General features: G+C 36.5%; 1 protein-coding gene across 2 annotated transcripts in view; it reads right to left on the bottom strand.

The window, feature by feature from the left end:
• The window catches only part of CSMD1 (CUB and Sushi multiple domains 1), a 1,077,872-nt gene that overhangs the window by 216,360 nt on the left and 837,541 nt on the right, over window positions 1-23,971 (bottom strand). For both annotated transcript variants that reach the window (XM_064650377.1, XM_064650376.1), the window contains exons 21-22: window positions 21,623-21,811; window positions 2,433-2,602 (exon numbers count right to left, since the gene is read on the bottom strand). In XM_064650377.1, coding sequence (XP_064506447.1) covers window positions 2,433-2,602; window positions 21,623-21,811 — 359 coding nt within the window. The remainder of the gene's footprint in view (window positions 1-2,432; window positions 2,603-21,622; window positions 21,812-23,971) is intronic.

Here is a 23,971-nt window from a genome sequence, read left to right as displayed (position 1 = left end):
CCTCAAACAAATAGTGACCAGGAATGTCTGACACTCCTGGTGGGTTGACTTTGGGATTATTACATTATTATTTCAGTTTTGATTCAGTCCTCTTTATCACACGCTACTGAGCAACATTTTTTGCTCTTTCTTACATGTGTTTCCCCAGTGCCACTCCCCTGCCTTGGCTGTGGGCTCAGCCATGCCTTGCAGTGGGTGGGTCAGAGACGGTTGGAATTGACTGTGTCCGGCACAGGGCAACTCTGACCTCCCCTCACAGAGTGGTCCTGCAGCCCCACTGCCCACATAGGGGCACCTCCATCCAATGCAACATTATGTATGAATATATCTTTCCTTTAAAATAGAGTAAGACATTCAGCTGGGAAAATACCCTATATTTCAGCACAAGATTTATAAGTATTTTTAAGCCTTAGTGTATCCCTTGCAAGCTGCCTGCAAGGCAATCTTGGGGCTTTCTTTGATGGAGGCATAAAATACAAGGCCAGTGTTTCTAACATATTTTGCATGCAGATAGTAGAGAAAGCAACTTCGACATCCACTACCCTGCCAAAGGACTGATTCCAATGGAAATGTGTAAAAGGACATCCTGGCATGGGAATGGAAAGGAAATAGACTTTATTTTCATAAGTGCAGGTTATAGAGAGACTATAGTGGAAGAGAGCTTAATTGTATAAATGGCAGTTGTGCAGTGCCAGTTGACTCAGAATCAGAGAACAGGTCTTGCAGTTCAGACATCAGCATAATTTTGCCTTTACTTCCTTTGGATCCTCAGGAGTATTATGCTAACAGATCTATGAAAGAAGACAGTATCTAACAGATTGCTCAGAACAGCTTTCTTTCAGGCAAATCTTTCTTATATCTCCAGGCAGTATGATTAAGTATGCTCAACATTACTCATTAAATGTTCTGAAGGATAATTGAGTTTCTTGAATGTTTCTTTAGGATTTTCTAAGGGTTTTTTGTTGTTGATTTTTAGGTAGTTTATTAAATTATTTATAAACCATATATGTGCAAAGCTTCTGGGAGACTTATGTATCACATTCAAGCAACTCAGTGGGCAATTAAGTTCTTTTTTGTCTGATACATCTGTTCAGAGCAAAAATACCTTTGGGGATCTGCACTGTCAGGCCATGGGTAATGGGAACAAAGGACAATATAGACCACATATTTTGCTCACCTACTCAATTCTCTTTGATCTAAAAGCAAATCCATAGGCCAAAGTCTTGTAGTGTTTTATTCATGGTGGCCACACAAGCATGGAGGATTTTGTCATCAATAATTTAGTGGGTAAAGATGGAGAAAATGCCGTTCCTTTTATTGCAACTTTTGGATATTATTGGGGGATTCTCAAAACTTTGCATATTTCATGGTCAAATGGAGTCTGTACTTGTTGAAAAGAACAAATATAATAACGAAGATACAAGCATCCATATTAAAATGAAGATTTTTTTCTTTCTTCCTCCTCACCTCATCCTGTCTCTAAATGCCTTGTTCTTTGCAGGAAATGTCTAACATGGAATTGAATTGTCACACTCCATTACATAACTAATCTTTTAAGATGACAAAATGGATAAAAATATAGTCACCCAAATTTGATCTGTAACAATGGTATCTTTAAAAGCCTGTGGGAAGCATTCAGTGCAAATAAAAAAAAAAACACAAAACAACAAAAATCAAGGTTGAAATGTAGACAGCAATTTCTAACATGTTAAATGGGGTGCTGGGATATCTCCAGAAAGGAAGTTGCTAAATGCTTTGTGATTTTAAGTATTAATTAACTGAAAATTTGGAGACATAAATTTGAAAGACTAATTTCATGTATGGTCAACACTTCAGATGAATGTCATGATTTTCAGTACAAGAATGTAGCAGTCATTATTAAGAACAGGCAAATTATGGCCATGCTGTAGAAAAGCACATGTTCAAAATCTATGGATATTTAGGCTAATATTTAAATGTTATCTGCAATTTAAAAGAATGAAAGACATGTATAAGTACAGATTTAGTCAATGCCACCATGTTAGCTAGCTTCTCTCTACTTAAATGAGTAAATTAATTATTTGAAAAAAAAACCCAATGGTTCTGTTCACAACAACAAAAAAAAATCTCTGTGCTCACTTATAAGTATTGCTGCAAACATAAAATAATACTATGTATTCAAATTCCAAGTTCACATTTTATGTTTTCTTTTTACATTTTAAACCACTTTAAACAGTCTAATACTTCTAGAAATGTAATTGAACTCTCAAACCTATAGTTTCTTTGCATCTAGTATTGACTCTAGTACAAAGGAAGTGATGCTATCCACTTAGAATTCATTAATTTTGTGTCAGAAAGTGGAATGAAAATAAAGATAACTGGCACTAAAACAAGATTTGTTCATGCATTGTGAATGTTTAACATGACAGAAAGTGGAATTATTTTCTTATTACCTTAACAATATCTCCCTCGTGCAGCTGAAAGCTCCTGGCTCTAAGATGGATCCCTTTTCCAGCCTCTGTTTCAATTTTATAGATACATTCATGGTTGTTGTCATAATTAGATGGAAAATTTGGAGACAACAATGTTCCTTCATTTCCAGAGACAGTTGCTCCACATTCAGCTAAAGAAAACAGACACATATAAAAAAAGGAAAAAAAAAGTGAATTATCCATTTCAAGAAAATATGGGTTATTAGTAGTAATATTTAAACCCTATGAAAACTCTAACAGGCTATCTACGAAAAGTATATTTCTACCAGATATCTGTAAGAACAACTCCTAGAAACCCTATCAAAGTTGCTGGAGATATCTCCTTTCTGGAGATATCCTGCATTTCACTGAGTCTGTTTATTATATGCACTTATCTGCTTTTACCTTCAATTTCTCCCTTGTTCCTCCCGTCAGACTAGGCAATAATGCAGGTTAGCCTGGATACGATATACATTGGATATTTTATTGAGATATAGTTATTGTGGCAACATTTGAAATAAACATAACTTTGATTTTACTTCCGCATTCAGCTTTACAAATAAGTATTAGAAAAAGCAGACGATGAGCTGCTGGGGAAAAAAAAAGAATCCGACAATAAATCAAGATCATTCAAACATGTTTTTCTCTACCTGGAATAAAATCATCGAACTAAAATACAAACAAACTTTTATTTATATTAGTCAGGACTAAGCAGACCGATATTTTCTTTTCTGGGTAAAGAGAGGATGAGTCTTTTTCACAGCTATTTGTAGTAAGCATCTATTAACACTTTCATTAGACATTCTTTTGTCGTATCTCCCCAGTAAAGAAAATAAAGAAGTGTAGGAGGAGTGGTATGTTCCAGCCCATGGACTCAGTTTGAATTCAGAACAAAAACTAGAACAATTATTCCAAATATGCATCATAAATTTCATCACATAAATGAAAACATCCAGACAGATAGAAAATAATATTGGTCTTGTTCAAACAGATATTCAAAATGCTTGAAAATGCATTAACATACCAACTATTAATCTACAACTTTTTTTAAGGTGCACAAGATTGATATTTTCATCTCATTGTTCAGTCTGGGGATAAAATATATTGGGTTATTTTGACCTAAACATCATTTAGATCTCATTCAGAGTTTGTGAAAAACTTGTTAGAACAGTTAAAATAATAATAAATTAGCATATAATTGTAAATCAACAGATATGCATTAACAAAGAAGCAATAAGTTTAGAAACAAATCTGCATTCTTTCTAAAAATGTTAAATAGACTTTTAGGCTTCATATGACATTAAAACATTTATTTGAGGAATCTCAATTACATTGCAAAATTCTCTGAGCTCAAGTTGGCACCCATATACCTCTAACCCATGCTATAAAACTACAGTCTGTTTTCAGTGCAAATAGATTGCAAATATGTGACAGCTATGCAGTTTCATCAGGCTCCACCATTCCCTTCATTATCGTGACAAATGGTTGCTCGTGTCCTCTGACCTGTCAAGTTTCCTAGCTCATCCTCTGCCAGTCAGTAAATCACTGACACAGATCCCAGAAAGAGGTTTCCAAAGGAAATCAAGCCTTCTTTGTCAACTCCCCTTCCTCAATTTATACAAAACATGTCACAGATCATGTTTAAGGACCTTATGCCAAGGACTTCAACTGAGTATTTTTTCTAACCATTTTTGCACACTGCAATCCAGAACATCATGACCACACTTCACGTAATAAGGGACCAGGAATTCAAAGAGCAGCCATGAACCACAATACCAAGCCTGGTCTTGACAGCAGGAAAAGCTTATGCAAAGGCATCTCTCCCCTTCAAGGCCGTAATATTTTACCTAGTGGTATAGGAAGTCATGCTTTTTCTTTAAAAATATTCACAGTAGCTGATACTGCTGCTTTTTTTATGTAGTAGCATGTGCAGTCAGAATGTGTGACACCCAAATTCAATTCACTTTGACTCTGGGGATTTGAACATGCATTTCCTATCCTCTCTCACAAAGAGATTAGAAAATCAGTCACACAGTGTTGACTAACCTCTTTAGCAAAATGGGTAGGGCATTAAACAGGGGAGAAAGAACACTTTCAGGAAATACATACATTAAAGAGTTGGGAAATAAAATTCTGAAATAACTCATGAATCAACACTCACAGTAACCATGTGAGCACCGAAGTACTAGACTAGAAAAATATATTCATGTTCACATCCATTTGAATCGCCTCCAACTGATCCTCTTTATGCAAAATGAACAACAACGTTTAACAACAATGGCATGATGATTCTGCTAGCAAGGACCAGATACAACTTAAAATTTTTTTACATAAGCAAAGGAAATGAAGCCACATCTCTTACATTCTTGATGAAAGATCAAGCCATAGAAGTTCAAAGAAGTGATATGGCTTATCCACCTATAGTAACTAAGAAGTAAAAAACTGCCAATCAATCTTGAAATATGTCATGCAATATTCTGTATCTCTCATGTATGAATAACTACTGATTTTAGTGTCTCAAGTTAAGCAGACAAATATTATCATGTGATCTTGAAAGAGCTCTTTAGTTCTTGACTACAGAGGACATTTCCTTACTTCAACACCTTCCAGATACTTTCTGAGTTCCAGAGACTTGCCTTCATCTTGACAGAATGTCTGTCAAACTCCCCCTCACCTCGCCCCCATCAGGACCATCCACAGCCCAGAGAGATGAAAGAGAAAAGATTTCTTATTTCCCCACATGAGAAAAATATTTTGCAACTGATTCTAATTTCATTTACTAAATATAATTCACAGAATATTAACCATATGCACCCTTCTTCAATAAAAATCCACTATATTAGTATTAGTATCTATAAATTTTAAATTATGCAAACATTGAGAAGTATAGAGTTTTCCAGGACAAATAATCTTTACTGATCTTAAAGTAATTACTCTCTCCATCATTCTGTCTTCATACTTTGGTCCACAACCTTGTGTGGGAAAAATCAGTGTGAATTTAGTTGAACAGGTATTCCATAACATACCCACTGAACATGCTCTATGTAAATAGTATTTTCAGGACTAGCTCCTCCAGCTGTAGCCTTTAAAGAAAAGGAACATATTTCCTAGTGTGGTCATCTGATCTGCTTAGACTAGTATAACAGGTACAATTTAAAAACATAAAATCTGCATATGATATAACAAATTGATGCAGAAAGAGGCAGCACTGAAATATGTATTTTGATGCAATAGAGATCCCTTCTTTATGTTGCATGTCTACCTTTCCTTTGTTTCTGTATTAATCTATTTGATTTTTCAAAATACAAAATAAATTGATTCAAAGTTCTAGCTTTTTTATTATCGATATGGTCAGAGGCACCTAAATTGAATATGTAGATTAAACAATAAAGATCCAGTTCTCAATTTATGTATTTCAAATTAATCAGGTATGGGATGAAAAAAATGAAAATATATGTAATCCAAGATATTTTTCAACAGAGAATATGCACAAGAGTCTGCTTGGAGCAAATAGCAGAAAAATAAATGAAAAAACCCCGGTGAATAAAAAAACCATTAAAGAAAAGAAAAAATCATTAGAGGACATAGGACAAAAGCTTCCATTTGCATGTATAGGACAGACTTTTCTCTAGGAAGGATATAGGAGGATTGTTGCAACTTACAGACAATTGTTTTGAGTTTGAGAGAGAGAGAAAGAGGAAGGAAGGAAGGAAGGAAGGAAGGAAGGAAGGAAGGAAGGAAGGAAGGAAGGAAGGAAGGAAGGAAGGAAGGAAGGAAGGAAGGAAGGAAAGAAGGCATATTCTTGCAGAAGTAATATGAAATAGCACCTACTGTGTTTTGATAAGATCTATAAAATTAAGAGGCTTTTGTCATACTAAAACACATCTAAAATAACTTAAAATAGCATGTAATAAATAAAATTTGTTCTCTAAATATCAGCTGCTTACATGGTTCCATTTAGAATCTTCACTTCCCAAATCTGCCAAGCTATGGAAGTCTGCTGAACTACAGCACCCAAAAGACAAGATCCTTAAACTCATCTTCTTTTTAAAGAAAAAAACTATATGTTACTGCTTCTATGTTTCAAAACGTGGAAAGTAAATAAAAGCAGATTAATCTAGTGCCCTATTACAACTTTTGAATCTTGTGTGCTTTTTAAAGTTAATTTTATTTATTATAAATCAAAAATACCCACCTTAGAATTCAAAAAGTATATTCTTTTTGATTCTAAACCATCCATCTCCACACATAAAAGGTTTTACAGGAGGAAATGCTTTATTTTTACTACAGTTTCTGAATTCTCAGTTATAACCTTTTTAAGGACTGTAGCAGACTGAAAAATGCTGCTTTATCAAACTCTTCTTTTATTCCCTTTCAGTGAGAGTAATCAGTCTGGAAGGGTACTTGAACTCATTGTTTGTTCTTTTGCTTAATAAAGTCACTTAAATTCCAATTACATAAGTAACTGTTTTTTCTTATTTCATTGTCTCACTTGAAATTTGATAAAAGGAAACTGCAGAGGGTAAATCTTTTGAAGATCATTGAACACTTCCTGAATACGAACACAAACTGTAATACAAACAAAACTCAGGGATTCTTGAATTGCTTTGAAATACAGTTCATGTAAAATGTAACAATAACTTTGTTTAATGGAAAAGTTTGCTTTACTATTTTTCTTTCATATATCTTGCTAAAAGGTTTGACAGAATTTTAAGCAGATCTCCAAAGCAGAGATCAAATAAAAGTAGTACATTGTCAGTTTAAGGGCTCCTCTGACACAAAGCACTCTGCTGAGTGCAGAATATCTTTTCTATTTATAAAATTGTGCAGCAGTTCATAAAATATGAGAAGAAGCAGAGCTCAGACAGTCAATAATTTTTTATGTTTCTGTTGGACAATACTATTACCCAGTAGGATGGTTATGCAACATTAATACAGGAGCTAAAGGGATCACAGATAAAACTGAATCAAATGATAGCAAAAACTTAGGATTTCTCCACAGTCATTGTGAGCTCTCTAAAGCTGAGGATATGATTTCTGCATGGCAGACACAACACATGACTGGACTCAAGCACGGCTTCATGTACAAACTCTAATATAATGCTAGGAGCAGAAGCTTCCTGTTAAATGGAATGTTGCATCAAGCTAAGGTGCACATGGAGTATCCATGGCACTTCTGTTGCACAGTGCCTGAATCTTTGTAATGTTAAGAGTCCTACATCTCTAATTCTGCAGCCTGTCATATCACAAGCGAGCCTGTAACCTGTCACTTACACATTGCCATTGATTTTTTTAAATCATACTATTCTCTTCCCACTTCTCATTCTTTTGCCTTGTGGCTTTTAGCCTGTAACTCTAAGATCACATCACTCCAGACCTGGTAGTTTTTAGCATGTGACTTCGTATTGGACTAGAACCTCAATAACAAGGAGTTAAGAGTTATTTTAACACACAATAAATAGTACACAATAAAATACATGCACAAACCTTAATTACTATTTAGTCTGCAGCACCCACACGTGCTCCATTCAATGTTAACAGTGTAATAAACTATCACTGAGGAGCTTGAGAAGGTCTGCATGAAAATGTAACTGTAGCAGGGAGAAAGCAGGAAGATGTTGGCTTTTTTGTCATTACTATTATCATCATCATCACCACTACATTTACTGGTAAGAATTATTTGCCTGAGGATTCTTTCCATCCTCTCACCAGCTGGTGCCTAAGGAGTGGTTTTCCCTTTTTTCCTTTTTTTTTTTTTGTCTCTCTCTTTCTCTTTTTTCTCTCATTGTTTGCTTCTCTAAGATAGATTTCAATTAAAGGTACGACCACACTACCAAAGTATGTTTATGTCAGCCTCCCACAATACTCTTTAAGCAACACCCATATGATGGTGGTGAGGTTAGAACATCTCACTGAAAACCATACTGAAGTGCCTTGCTGAAAACAACTTATTCTGTATTTTTTGCACCATTCACATACAAAGAATAATGGAATAGGAGAGGAAGGACTAAGCAGCAGGGAAAGTCTTTTCTGTGGTTTGCTTAATTTGTTCTCAATCCACATGCCACAAACATAAGGCACTGTTCAGGTTCTCAAAACAAATCCTATGATGTTAATTAGCCTCAGGGGATTATTGGCAGAAACTAAGGTGAAAGCATTGTTTGGATTTAAATTGTTTTGAGATTTTTGACTACTCTTTCTAGTATCATCTGATAATAAGCTATGGACATAACATGCTGACATTATTTGTCTTAGCAAGAAACAACACTAAGTATACATAACCTTAACATATAGAAAGAAGGCAAAAGGGTGACTTGAGGTAATTGTTATTCTAACTATAGGTGACTAATATTTCATACCAGGTCTCAGATAAAGGTGATTGAACTCTCATACAAATCACTCCTTTTCATTTTGAAAATAGAATCAGAGTGCCCAGTATGCACCAGCTGAAATCTTTTAGTGTTTCCTGACTATTGAAGTTTCAGTTATCAGATAGAGACAATTCAAACCTGTAATTACTACATGGCACCATATTTTAGAGATTTAGGTACAGTAAGACTCAAACACTCAGACAAATCTTCAATTTTCAATCAAACATTGAAAGTAAAAGGAGGGGTTAAAAAACACCACCTTTTGATTGTATTTATAAAAATGCATTGTTATAAGATAAAGAAATAGAAAGTATAAAAAACTTATCAAATAACTTTATTAAATACATTGTGCAAAATAGAAAATAACCTGAAGATTTAACAATTTAAATGTGACACCATTTAAATAAAGCATTCTGAAATACAGTGGATCCTGAATTCATCCTTATTACCATTGGAAAATTCAGAGACTCAGCTACTGATAAGATTTCTTGCTCATGAGCAGCTCTCTCTCTGCCTAAACACTAGATAAAAATGAATAGCAGTTTTTGGACCTAGTTTGACTTCTCAAAGGTGAACTCAAATTCAAATTTTCTGCTACAGAGAATTTAAAGAAAACAATGAATGCCAAATCTCAAGAGCCTCATAGAAAACTCTGGTGCTATTCAGGCTAACAATATGATTATATTCCCACTTATGATTCAATCTCAATGAAAATTAACTCAGTGCTACAACATGACAGAGTATATTAATTATAATTGATGACTTTGCAATAAATACTAACTAAACTATTAAAAAGAAACAGCTTATTAAATAGTGTCGGCATTTTATTGTAGCACCCTTTCAACTATTCAAATAGTATTTAATATAACAACTGAATATGACAAATTAATGTGATATTAATGTGAATAACAGTGAACAATATCTTGGTGAAGATTTTACTCAAATACTGTATTAATGCACCATTAAAAATCAAGTGCCATGTAAAATTTAATAAAGGAGCAACATCACTTAAATATGAAATAAAAATATTAAGTAGCTCTTTCTTTTCTGCTTTACCATTTAAGTTTTCCACAGCTTGCTTAGGAACACTCCATAAGGATGAAATTACTTATCGGGGACAGGAAATAATACAGATTAAAAACCAAACCAAACAAAAAAGCTCCAGCACTCAAAATTAAGTTTATTTTATTGATGTGTTCTGCTCAAACTCAGTGCAATGCTTAACATGAAAGACTAGTGTGAACTGAATATACACTGTAAACTGTATAGTGCACAAATAATATTTTCTTTATGTATCATAAATAAAATTATACACAGTTTCTTAAAGAGAGAGTGAGAAAGGAAAATCCAGACAAGCAGACAGAAGCCAATAACATAATTGTCAAGACAATCACGTGAGAGAGTTGAAGAACTACTTCAGACCTTTCTTCTCTTTTGTGAGAGACTGAAATGTTAAGGGTTAATGACTCAAACAATCAGCCATTTGCAAAAGTAGCAGGTTGCTTTGCTGAGGCCAGGTTTGCACTCCCCAAGCAATGAGGAGAAGGACAGTTTTTGTGCTGTGGTGCAGAAACTTGTGATCTACATAACAACAGCCCAGGTGCAGAGGGGGTGCACACCCACCACCACCTGAGAATGACCAGGACAAATCAACCTTTGTTTAGCAACAAGCCGGGGTTTGAGACAGATAAGGGAAAAGGCCAGTAAGAAGCAGATCCTCCTAGGTGGGATAACGCTTTTTATCATGCCAGTGTCCTCCCTTGGGCTGATGGGATTTGATGGAAGTTTACATTAAAATATTGCCCTTATGAAGTTGCAAGCTATGCTGGCAGTGGTGTATGCCTCTGGCAGGGTCTCTCATGCCAGACAGATCAAAACTGAAGGGTCAGATAATATGTGTCCACGGGCAGGATGGGCTCACTAATCTTCTGGCAGTTATCCTAGGAGAAGGAAAACTCTAATTCCAAACCCTGCTAGATGGAGCTCGCTTAGCCCTGTAAAGCCATCCATCTAAGAGAAGGATACTCTAATTAAACCTACGTCCTGAGGACTTTGCTGTCAGCGTCCAAGCTTGCTCGGCCCTGACAGATGAACCTTAGGATTAAAGGGTGGGTCCAGTTCTGGACATGCTGCATCTCACCTAAAAAAATCCATTGCACAGGCTTGAAGGATATATCCACATTTGTAAAGCCCTGTAGCGACAGGCAAGGGTCGAAATGGCAGGTGATAAGGTGCACTGGAAGCCGCAGACCCACCCCTGCATGCAGGCAGTTCAGGACATTGATTGCCTAAGACTGACCCTGGAGATGACAGTCTTGTTCGGCAGCATCCTGAATGACCAAGCAGCCTTTTTCAAGGAGAACACTTCTTGCTCCACACGGAGAGGGGCCTAGAAAAGGTGGCTTAACCAAAGCTCATCTCCACCCTTCACCCAGTTGGTTAACCGTGGCCAACAGGCATCTTCTGATGTGGTCAAACAAAGATTAAGAGACAAAGGCATACACCTGCCTCCAAAGGTGTATCCAAATTGATACTCTCATGCTGGAACATCAGAACCATGCTTGATACTGAGGTTAGTGGATGTCCTGAGTGGCATTCTGCTCTAATTGCCCACGAACTGTCATGACTCAACATCGACATAGCTGCTCTCAGTGAAGTTCGTCTCCATGAGGAAGACAGCCTTAGAGAACATGGTGCTGGTTATACACTCTTTTGGTCATGTAAACCTAGAACTGAAAGGCATCTTTCAGGAGTTGGCTTCATGATTAAAAACTCTATTGTCTCCAAACTTGAAAATTTGCCGACAGGTCATTCTGATCGCATTATCTCCTTACGCCTTCCACTACACAACAAACAACATGTTGTCCTCTTTAGTATATGTGCCCCAACTCTCCAAGCTGATCCTGCCAAAAAAGATAAATTTTACCGACCTGCGCCACCTTGCCCAAAAGGTTCCCGCAGATGATTACAGAGTGATTACAGAGGGTTCTATGAGGCTTTGAAAACAGCATATATGGACCTACACACCAGGTCCAAAGCTCTCTACTCAGTTCAGATGGTCAAATGCTTCTAATAGATAAAATCTCCATTCTGAATCAATGGTCTGAACACTTTCAGATTCTTTTCAGTACTAGCCATGTAGTTCAAGACTCAGTAATTCAGTACATTACACAACAACTGGTGAAAAATGAATTGGATATTGCCTCTACTATGAGAGAAACTCTTAAGGCCATACAGTAGGTGAAAACTGGCAAGGCAGCTGGAGTTGATGGAATTCCACCTGAAGTCTGGAAGCAGGGAGGCCAAGCACTCCATGCTAAATTTCACAAATTCGTGGTGCACTGTTGGGAACTAGGCAAACTACCATCAGATCTTCAGACTTTTGTGACGCAGTCATCATCACCTTGTATAAGAAGAAAGGAGATAAATCAGACTGTTCAAATTACCGAGGTATTACTCTGCTCTCCATTGCTTCTAAAATCCTGGCAAGAATACTTTTGAACAGACTAGTACCCGCTATTGCAGAAGAACTTCTACCTGAAAGCCAATGTGGTTTCAGAGCCAATAGGAGTACCACGGACATGGTATTTGTTCTCAGACAACTGCAAGAGAAGTGTAGGGAACAGAACAAAGGTCTCTATGTAACCTTTGCTGATTTCACCAAAGCTTTCGATACTGTGAGCAGAAAAGGTCTATGGCAGATTTTGGAACGTTTAGGTTGTCCCCCCAAGTTCCTTAAAATGATCATCTCACTCCACGAGGATCAGCACGGCCAAGTCAGATATGGCAATGCACTTTCTGAGCCCTTTCTAATAAAGAATGGTGTGAAACAAGGCTGCGTTCTTGCACCAACTCTATTCACAATCTTTTTCAGCATGATGCTCCAAAGGGCCACAGCAGACCTCGATGAAGAAAATGATATCTACATTAGATACCGTACTGATGGAATCCTATTCAACCTAAGGCGGCTGAAGACCCACACTAAGACCTTAAACCATCTTGTCTGTGAACTGCTTTATGCTGACACCACCACTTCACCCACACAGAAGTAGCTCTGCAGCATTTAACATCCTGCTTTGCTGAGGCTGATGAGCTTTTTGGGCTGGAAGTCAGCTTGAAGAAGGCAGAAATTTTCTATCAACCTGCACCTCAGGAAGTCTTCCATCATCCCCATATCACCATTGGCCAATCAGAGCTCAAATCAGTCCAGCAGTTTAATTACCTGGGAAGCATCATCTCCTCAGATAGTAAGACTCATGAAGAGATTGACAACAGGTTAGCAGTGGCATATAGACCTTTCGGAAAACTCCATAAAAGAGTTTGACAAAATAAACACCTGAAGAAAAGTACCAAGATCAGTGTTTACAGAGCCGTTGTACTGTCTACTCTTTTATATGGGTCCAATCATGGGTCATTTACCACCACCACCTGCGACTCTTAGAACACTTCCATCAATGCTGCCTCCGTACAATCCTAAACATCTGGTTTAGGATTGTACTGGTCAGATTATGTGACTAATACGTCTCTTCTAGAACAGGCAGCACTTATGAGTATTGAGGCCATGTTGCTGAGAACACAGCTGCGATGGGCAGGACACGTCTCAAGGATGAAGGACCACCGCCTCCCTAAGACTGTGCTCTATGGTGAACTTGCCACCGGCTGCCGCAAGAGAAGAGCCCCGAAGAGGAGATACAAGGACTCCCTGAAACAATATCTCGGCCTTAGCCATATTGATCATCATCATTGGTCTACTCTGGCCTCCAATCGGGAGGTCTGGAAACATGTTAGCTATAACACTGCTGCACACGCAGGATCACTCTCGAGGAGAAAAGACAACATAGAAAGAACCATGTCTTGTCGATATCACCTAAGGAGTCTTTCTGCTGTGCCTTTTGCAACTGGACTTGTCTATCTCCCATTGGCCTTTTTAGCCACCAACGCACTTGTCCCAAATGTAGGTAGAGTCCTTCCCAAAGGAAGCCATGATGATGTCCCCCCTTACACAACTGGCTCAGGTATAAAACTTCACCCGAGGTGGAGGTATTGGGACGTTCACCTGGGGTATTCATCTCTTTTGTTAAGGTAGAACTGGCTCAACTATGCTTATGCTGAAGTGAGAAACAGCAGTCATGTCTTAGAAGGTGTCATAAATATCAGAAACCATCAAAGACCCCTGAAGTGCCCCCAGACTTCCATTTCTAGGAACTTCCACCAGAGGACTATGCATGGTACACAGTGTTGCATAAGAAAGTGTAGAATTCCCCTGTTCAGGAGAGGTATCTGGACATTCCCACCTGAACCTGAACATATATTAACCCATTGAACTTATGTTGTGGAGGCTTCCCCTGGCCCTGACAGATTAAGTCTGCAACCATCACTTCAACCAACAGGTGTCTAAATTGCAACAATCAAGTATCGCCACTGGATCCACAAGTAGTGATAACTTTTCTCTTCGCTATCCACTCTTATTCTTTCTTTTTCTTCCTTTTCCTTATATATTTTCTTAAATGATGTTTTTATATTTCCATAGATTATAACCAAAATGGCCATATATCTCCTTTCTATTGCAGCCAAATTGTTCTAAAATAAACCTGCCACACATGCATATTTATAAACATGTCATTCAGTGTCATTTCACTCTGATCTGCCCCAATGGATCTATTAACAAGAACCTCAGCTACCCTACTTTCAGGGGCGGGTGGTAACATAAAATTGGTGTCAGGGACAAGATTACCCTGTGAGAAGCAATGAGGAGGTTTTTCTACAGGCATAACAGCCAGAGTATTGAACAAAGGAGAACTGATTTTTGGTCTATGCCAAAATCTCCAGCAGGAGATCATGGCAACCTGGGATATATGCCTGATCTCAACTGTTCCCCACTGCTAAAAGTTAATGATAATTTTTCTCCTCTCGGTAGGACCTGGGCACATCAGATTTGTTGAAAGGTTTTCTGGTGTAAGCCAGACTTAACCTGCTGTGTAAGATTTTCTCTGTGAGAAAGTGAAGCTGACCCTCAGAGAGGGTTAATGGGAAGAAAGACATTAACCCTCTTTGGGTTAATGACCAGTACGTTATTGAATCTCCCCAGAATTCCTGTTTCTCCCACGCACTGCCCAGAGAAAATTAAACTACCTTCCCCTAAACCTCCGGGCAGGCCAGAGCATTGCATAATTGTAACATTGGACTGGATCCCTTGGATGTGGTGAAGTGATCATTGTAGTCCAAAGCTGTTGTATGGTTTTCTGGTGTGACTTGGACCTGTTAAAAGGTTTTCCCTGGGAGAAAATCAAGCCAATCCTCAAGAAGGTAGTGGGAAGAAGGACATTGACCCTCAGTGGGTTACTGAAGGGTATTACTATCAAGAGCGAGTCAAATGGGACTGTCCTCTCATTATGAAATCATCATGATAATTTTTCCCCTCTTGGGCACATCAGACTTGTTGAAAGTTTTTCTGGTGTAAACTGGATCTGTTGGAAGGTTTTCTCTGGGAGAAAGTCAAGCTGACCCTCAGAGAAGTTTAATAGGAGCAAGATATTAACCCTCTCTGGGTTAATGACTGATTCAAAAAGAATTAGCACCCAGGGTGAGTCCAGTGGGGATTGTTTCCTCCTTGTGAAATTAGAGTCTTTTGTAAAGAGAAGGTACCTACATCTGGGCCCTGTACTTTGCATTTCACTGTAAAGGGGTCTCCACTCAGGTTTTTACCCACTGTGTTCAACAATCAGTGAACAGAACATCTTTGACAAATAGGAAGCAAAAGCTGAAATTTCTACTCTCTTCAGAATTTCGTCAGTATTTCACAGTGCACCATAAAGGAATACCAAAATTATAAGACTCATTCCTTACCTTTTTAGATGATCACTTAAATCATAAAGTTACATTTCAAAAAGTGCTTAGGAGATTATTTAAGCACATATCAGATGCATGCATTTATCACTGCAATCTAAACTCCCTGCACTCCCTCAGCCCCTACTTGTTGGCCACCTATCTCTGGACATGTGCATACTTACTGGGTATCCTGTTTTGTGTCCTATTTCTTCTTTTGCATATATCCTACTCCTCATCAAGTCTGAGAAGACACAGATAACCATATAGATTTTTTTTCTTTAAAAAGAAGAGTTAAGGATCTTGTCTTTTGGATGCTGTAGTTTGGCAGACTTCCATAGCTTGGTAGACTAGGAAGTGAAGAATCTAAATTGGAACCATGTAAGCAGCAGATATTTACAGAACAAATTTTGCTTATTACATGCTATTTTAAGCTATGTAACAAGGAATTTAGATGTGTTTTAATATGACAACAACCTCGTAATTTTATAGATCTTGTCAGAACACAATAGGCGCAAGAATGTTCTTTCTTTCTTTTTCTTTCTTTCCCTTTCTCTCTTTCTTTCTTTCTTTCTTTCTCTCTTTGTCTCTTCCATTCTTTTTCTCTTTCTCTCTCCCTCAGACTCAAAACAATTTAGTGCAAGTTGAAACAATTCCCCTATATTCTTTCTGAAGGAAAGAGAAGTCTCTCCTACCCTTGCAAATGGAAGCTTTTTGTCATTTCTTATGACCTCTAATGAACTATCAATTTTTTTCCTTTTGCTTTCATGGTCTTCTGGTTCACTGTTTGGCTTTGGTTTTTTTTTGTTTTTTTTTTTAATTTAGGAATGCTTCTCTTAACCTGTGAGTCCTTCAATTCCTTTTCTAACAGTAACATAACTCCAATACAGAATGTTAGAAAGCTCCTGACTAGTTTGACTTATAGAAAACTGGAAAGTAAGAAAAGTATGATTAAAAGCATAGTTTGCTAGATAAGTTTTAGGAAATCTGTCTCAGTAACAGATTTCCCAGAAATGGTGTGTGGATCCTATTTAAAAGGCTAGTGATGACAATAAGCAGCAGAAACATGATTGTGATGTTCTCCTTTAGGAGGACAGTAGCCTCAGAATCAGATACTTCAACAAACTAAGTTGTTCCACCTAATTTCTGAACTCCAGCATTCACCAAGCTTCTGAGATTCACACAGCTTTGTGGATATGCAGAAGTGCGTGACTGCCTAGCAGCTTTATGCTTGGATCTGTACTCTAGGGGAACCAACTCACTAAAAGCTGGGTTTTGTCCTCAGGAAAATGTAGTCAACTGTGAAATGTAAATGAAACTGTAATAGAACTCTTTAATTATAGGTAGAGAAAAAAATACATTGCTGGAAGAAAAAAGTGAGAAGAATGTGCATCCACACTCTTCAACAATTTTGTCTTCACAGCGATGAAATAAATATAAAGTTATATATACACTATGTGTATATATATATATACATGTATATATACATATATGTATATTGCAACTATGTAAAAGCAAGCTACATAATGGGAATAAATCATACATGTGGAATTAGTGTCAGTAACCCATCACAACCATGAATCATGGGTTTGATTTTTTTTTTCTTCTGGAAAATACTGGAATAATAATTGCAGCAATAATAACAGCACAATGAATAATAACAATGGATAAGATGTAAACAAATGAAGGGCACAGAATCTGTTTTCTGTTTACAAATCTCAACTAGACAAAAGATAAAGAGGAGAAGCTTTTCTGTACTCTAGCAGCTTGGCTTTTACCCCCTCCCCCCCCCCCCCCAAAACTAGTGATTTTAAATAATAATTAAATTATTCAGAAGTAGATCTGAAAAATTAAACCTACACAAATAGAGAAACATGACAATTACACTAACATACCAGATGATAATATTGCTATAAAGCAACCTTATAGATGACAAGCTGTTTCAGAACAGTAAAAAGCCAGATGCTTAAATCAGTAGCCTCAAATCTCAAGACATGGGTTATTGACATTTCCTTTTCAAGACAATATGCATATTTATTTTCCAGGTAGCCCTGTGTCAGGATTGCTAGGAAGATATTTTTCCCTTAACACTATCTGTAAACATGAGTTCAAACCTCAATTAATTCTCTGCATCACACAAAATAGCTAAGTAGTGGAGTTCCCCTTAATGTCGCATTCCTCTCAGTTGCAGTAAATTTTGAGTGGAGGGGTGAAAGGGAACACTGTGAATGTACATTTAGACAACACAGCTCAAAGAATAGCTGCATAGAGGTAGACATACAGGGGTTTTTTTTTCACAGAAGATTGTCTATGTGCTTATACAGTGGGTAACTGCAGAAAAGCCTTAATGTAGCATATGTGCTGATCGAGTCACTAGCTCAGTAAAAACCATGGGATAGTTCTCCCAAATGCAACTATTGTGTCTATGAAGCCGGGAAACAGTACTCTTGTGTGAAAAGAGATTGAAGTGTCTCTTCAATGTAATCTGCAGTTACCAACTACTGACACATTTGTCAGAAAAATCATTGTTACTTGAGTGCTTTGAGGAAGGTCCTACAGGAAATGAAATTTCTTTATGGATGACCCTGCTACCATTCTTTTAAACAATTCAGGAACAAGAAATTCTCTGTGAGGAGATTGGCAGTCCCAGTGTTTCTACAGTTCATATAAAGTGGTGGAGGGAAGGGATCTTCCTCAGAAGCCACATCATGTCAATGCAAAAAGAGAATTCAGCAGACAGGTAAAGGGATTTGCTCCCATAGGAGAAGCAAAGGTTTAAGGAAGAAAAGAAAGAAACAGTTTAATCTTCTGTGATGGGGGAAATTTGACACCACTGAGTAATGATCATATCTATTCTTTAAACAGTGCAAAGGGAGTCAGTCTTAAGGGCCTGGATCTTCTCTGCATTTTTCATCAAATAGCAGCAAGCAAGTGGCTGTAGGCACAAATTGCTTTCTAGTCAAGGGAGAGATCTGATCAGAGGACACATTTAGCAGTGGAGTGGCTAGTCAAAGGGAAACTAGGTAGAGTCTTCAAAATTCTGGGATGAGATGGAATAATACTGCATAACAACTTGAAGTACATAGCTGAGATACACAAAATTTTCTAATTGAAGAGACAAGAGAGTGAAGCACTGACACAGGGAAATAAGATTTACAAGGCCACCTGTTTATGAATATGAATCTGATTTTGCAAGTAGACTTGGTGGTGTCTTTTTGTTGTGACAAGGAGTGTCCTTACTGCAGAAGAGGCAATCAGATAAAGACCTTCCAGGTAATCAGATAAAGATCTTTGAAGTCCAGGGAAAGACCATCTACCTTCACAGCATGGAGATAGGTCACTGAAAGTTATGATAATGTTGTTCATATGGGACTCAAAGTCTTAAAACAACAATGCCAGCATCACGATATTAGGATAACCAGGTGTCCCAAGCTCTGCTTTTCCTGTGCCTGCAAAATAGCTCTTCAAAGAAGAAGAAATGGTGAAAAGGCACAAATAGTTCTCTAACCAGGAAAACTGCAAAGCATGTTGGAGATAACACTAGAGAAAGGACTTGAAATTATTTACTTGGATAGAGAAGGGCAATACCTTTGGAAACCCTGTTGATTTGTTGTGTTTTCATCAGCAGATGAAACTGAATACAACTTCTCTGATACAAATCAGCATGTGTTTGTGTAGTTTACAAATTAAATGCAATTAAATTTAAAGAGCTTTCATCCTGAATCTGATTAAAAGAATCATGAAAGAATATCTTACCATGTGTCATAGAAGGATTGAAAAATCCTTGTTGATATATAAAGGTTGGCGTGTATACATTATGTATATGAATTTGGTCAGTGTAGAAATGATAATGAGGAAGAAATAATCAAGAGGCTATTGAACCCAGTAATGTGCTTATGTATTTGTGACATTGAGTTGAGACTAGATTTAACTTTTGAATGTACACTCCAAAGCCAGCAGATTTCAGGACAAGTAGTTTTTTTTCACTCTTCTGTGAAAGAAGTAGTCTTTGTGTGAACTCCTTTTCAGGGTAAGAGGATATCTTCACCCTTAATGTCTTAGGTGCCATGGCAACAAGAAAAGAGACCTCTGTAAAACCTTCTTAGTGTTAAGGAAAAAAATCACTTATTTAAGCAACTTGAATGGTATTGAGTGTCTCTTTTCGCCTCAGTTTCACTTAGCTGCTTAGCAAAATTTCTTTCCTTGTATTTGTTTTAGTTGCATTATGGGTATCTTTAGTTTGCTACACAATCAGAGACAAAATTTTCTTCATAGGTTGACTTAAAAGAGTTGTTTAGATTATCTTGTTTTAGAGAAGAGCCAGTCATCTATGCATATTTTAGAAAAGGTTTTACTAATCATTTAGAAAGAGGGGTCTTTTACATGGATTTAGTGACAGAAGTCTCAGGGCCAGTCAATAAATTTATTCAAAACTGAACATAATAAGAAAAAATAAATTCCAAAATAAATTCCATTTATATGAATTACAGACTTATCACATATATGCATGATTAGGTATGTATCACTAAATTATGCATGGGAAAATATATAGGCATTTCTGTGTCTGGTACAGTAAGTGGTTACATTAGTCCTAAAAATTCATGGCTATTTCAATGGTTGGTACTTCATTATTGATACTTTGGTAATCTTTGCAACTTTCCAGTGTGTCATTCACATAATGAGGATAACTAAGTGAGCATTTTCAAGACACCAGGAATGAATCATTTATTACTGTAGATAATGTGGGAAAGGCTTTCTAAAAGATAAAAACATTTACAAAATAAAACATACATGACCATCATATAAAATGACTCTTCAGCACAAGATAACAGCATTTCTGCAGAAGAATACAATTTTATGATATTTATACTAAACTAAATGGAACATAGAGAAGATCCCCAGAAGGAGAGAAACACCAAAAAAAAAGCCCAGACAACACAAACCAGGCAAATATCCCAGGGCTGATATAGCCCTGAATATAGCCTAAGACTTAAATCTAGAATTTCCAAACGACTGGCAAATTCCATATGATTTTGATTTCTCTCTCAACTGTAACTTCCTTTCATCACATCTTGAATAACCCCAGTTTTTAAAAACAAAATTTGAGATAATTTACTTTGTTTCATGTATCTTACATGTATATACAATGTAGATGACATTTTCAGATATAAAAATCTGTCCCTTTAAAACAAACAAAAGAAAAAAGCTGAAGCTGAGTTTCTCCCTTCATGAAATAAAATCTTATTTAAAACAAGAGCCCTCTTAAGAAATCCATTTAGACGTGTATGGAACTATTTGACACTTCAGAAACATTATGTCAATAGTAGCTGATGAGATTCAGTTGACATGGTAGTGATAAAACCATTTCATAAATCAAATATAGCAACTGTACAAATTTTATAAACTATAGTCCCAGAGCTCTTCCCAAAAAAGAACAGTAAAAAGATCAAAAGTTTGATCTTATAGTTACCAATTTTTATGGACAGCACATTAATTTAAAAAAAATACAGTTTACAATGCTGTAATGCAATTTATAAACTGTAAAAATTCTAAAAGTTTAGAGTTACAAGAATAAAAACTCAATATGAAAAAAAAAAACCTTTAAAACCAGCTGGCAGGCTCTAAGGCAGGGTATTTTCACCTAAAAATTCTAAACATTGTTTCTCTACCCTGAAAGACAAAGTATGAAATTTATAACTTAACTGTCATACAGTTTAATGATTAGTTTTATATTTTATGTCACATGACATTTTGATCTTATTTTCTAGCACAATTATAATTATTCCTTCTTATTTTCTCTAAGTTTTCTAAGTAAAAGACACATGCATTACTTATACTTTGCACTGACTTTAAAGTTTTTACAGCTCGGGGATCAATTCTTTCAGCCCAAGCTCTTTGTTCCCTGCCTGGTATTCTGACACATGCCATGTGCTATTAACGATTTGATGAATGAAATGAAAGCATGTGACCACCTACCCACACACCTTGGCAGAGGTGCACTCCATACACGCCGACCACCTCCCAGGCAGGTAAGTTTATTAGCACCTTCCAGGCGATATCCAGGGAAACAAGAAAATATCAAGGAATCTCCAACACCAAAATGAAAACCAATTCGCCTACTGAAGGCAGGAACACCAGGATCATCACATGGCTCCAGATCATATTCTGCAGACAATAAAACATAACGTATAAATAATTTGGACAAGTTGTCCATATGAGAAAACCAAACTTACCATATTAGTTGCACTGTTTTTGTCTGGAACACTTGGAAAACATGTTTCAGAGTTGCATTCTCTACTAAAACCCACTACTATTTCTATAAGTCTATTCTGACTATATATACGGTAATTATGCATCTATTGTATCCCATCCACACTACATCTATTTTCTTAATTTCAAGGGCTGTAATCAGCTTGGACTGTGAGCGGTTTACTATAATTTTGTTTAATTACTCTTTTTGTATATAATTCTTGTTTCATTTCATCTGAAATCCCAAACAGTTTTAGAAGTGAGACTTACAATTAAAAAAAGCCCAACACCATTATGCAACGAAGAAAATGTAATAAAATATCAAACACGTGGTTAGGTGAATGAAAGACATATGACCATATTTTCAAAAAGTGTGCTTTTATAACTACACATCAGGAATAATTCAGGAGTAGTCAGAATAAATTAATGGGAAAAAGTCAGGGCTATTGCAGAGGGACCAAATCAAACTCAGAAAATATCTGAGCCACATTTCCTCATCCCCACAGGGTATGTTGGGGAAGTATCACTCTATGTTTTCCTGGTTTGTAATTTCCTTTTCTTCCCTAGATATCCACTACCAACCATTGTTTGAGACAAGATGTTGAAAGAGATCAACTTAACATGTAACCCAATAAGTCTGATTTTATATTCTTCAGAATATGATCCAAAAGAGATCACTTCTGATAACACATAAGAAAAGCCATTTTCTAAAACATTTACCTTGGACTTCAGTGGAAGGTAGGGTCAAATCCACTTACTTGGAGGAAGAGACTCCATTTAGCCAGGAGAAAAAACTAACCTCTGAGGGAGTGTTTGAACAGCTGACTTACTGAATATTAAGTCAAATATAACTAAATATAACTAAATAAGGAAATCCCTCCCTTTAGTAAGTACCTTGCAGGAAAGTCCTGAATATTAGAAGGAATCTATAAACCACACCAGTTTCTGCTGGCAAAAGTTATAAATTTTGGAAACACATGATCTACTACCTTTGTTCAGTACTATAGAGGCTAAGGTAGACATGGAGATATCCTGTGGCACACCCTTAGGCACGGGAGAATTTTTCTGTGTTAGATGACATTCAAAACACATTAAAGTCTTCTCACTAAACACTTCTTACTACAAAGAAGTACATTCTGATTGTGTGAAAATAAGAAAGAAGACTCACTTATTTGTTTCACAAAATTAATGTACCTGATAATATTTACCAAAATATATCTTTAATATAAATGATAGCATATGTTGGCTATCTATGCATGTAACAGTTGTAGGTAGGGCATAAACCTTTGACTGTGTTTGAAAAGTTCTGCGATCTGCATTTTTTGTTACTGTACAATTTTCCTCCTTGCATCCACAATATTTTGTATGTTTTTCTACAAGTTGCCTAGTGATCTACTATTTTGAGTTACTGATAAACAAACTATCAGAGATAAAATTTAGCACTTGTATTTACATTTCAAACTTGTAAAACTGCTGACCTCTGGTTTGGTAAGTCCAAGGTATCCAGACTGAATGTATTTCAGCATTTGACAGGAGTAAATCCAACATCATTGTTTTAATCAGTGAGGTAGAGTTTTTTTCCTTTTTTTAAATAAGCAAGTTAAATAAGATATATTATTCATACATAGTTTTCATCTGTAAACATTGCCAGATTTCAACAATACTTATTGGTTTTTAAGGAATTGGATATGAGTTCCTTTTTTACTTCTTCCACAGAATACCTATGTGCATGTGCATCTCAACAAGCACCTGATTCATTCATATGCAAATCTGTAAATATTCTACTTTCCAGTAATAGAGATAGGTAAAGAAAATTATCAAGAAATGTATTTTAGATGTCATCTAGTTTTAGAAGACTGTAATTAAGAAGCAGTAAATAAATGTTTCAAGTATTTTAAAGAGGTAATTTGTAAAAATACATCAACATATAATAAATATTTTATTTCATTTTATCTTTATAAACATTTGCTATTCCAAAATCAGTCTTCAATTTAGACTCCTTTGTGAATCTGAGTTGGCTCACCACTGCTTTTTTAAAGTTTCTATACTTCCTTTAGTAAGACAGTATCAGTTAGT

This window comes from Pseudopipra pipra, chromosome 3 (assembly GCF_036250125.1).
Source record: "Pseudopipra pipra isolate bDixPip1 chromosome 3, bDixPip1.hap1, whole genome shotgun sequence".
In the NCBI taxonomy this organism is placed as follows: domain Eukaryota; kingdom Metazoa; phylum Chordata; class Aves; order Passeriformes; family Pipridae; genus Pseudopipra; species Pseudopipra pipra.
This window is presented reverse-complemented; position numbering and strand designations above follow the sequence as displayed.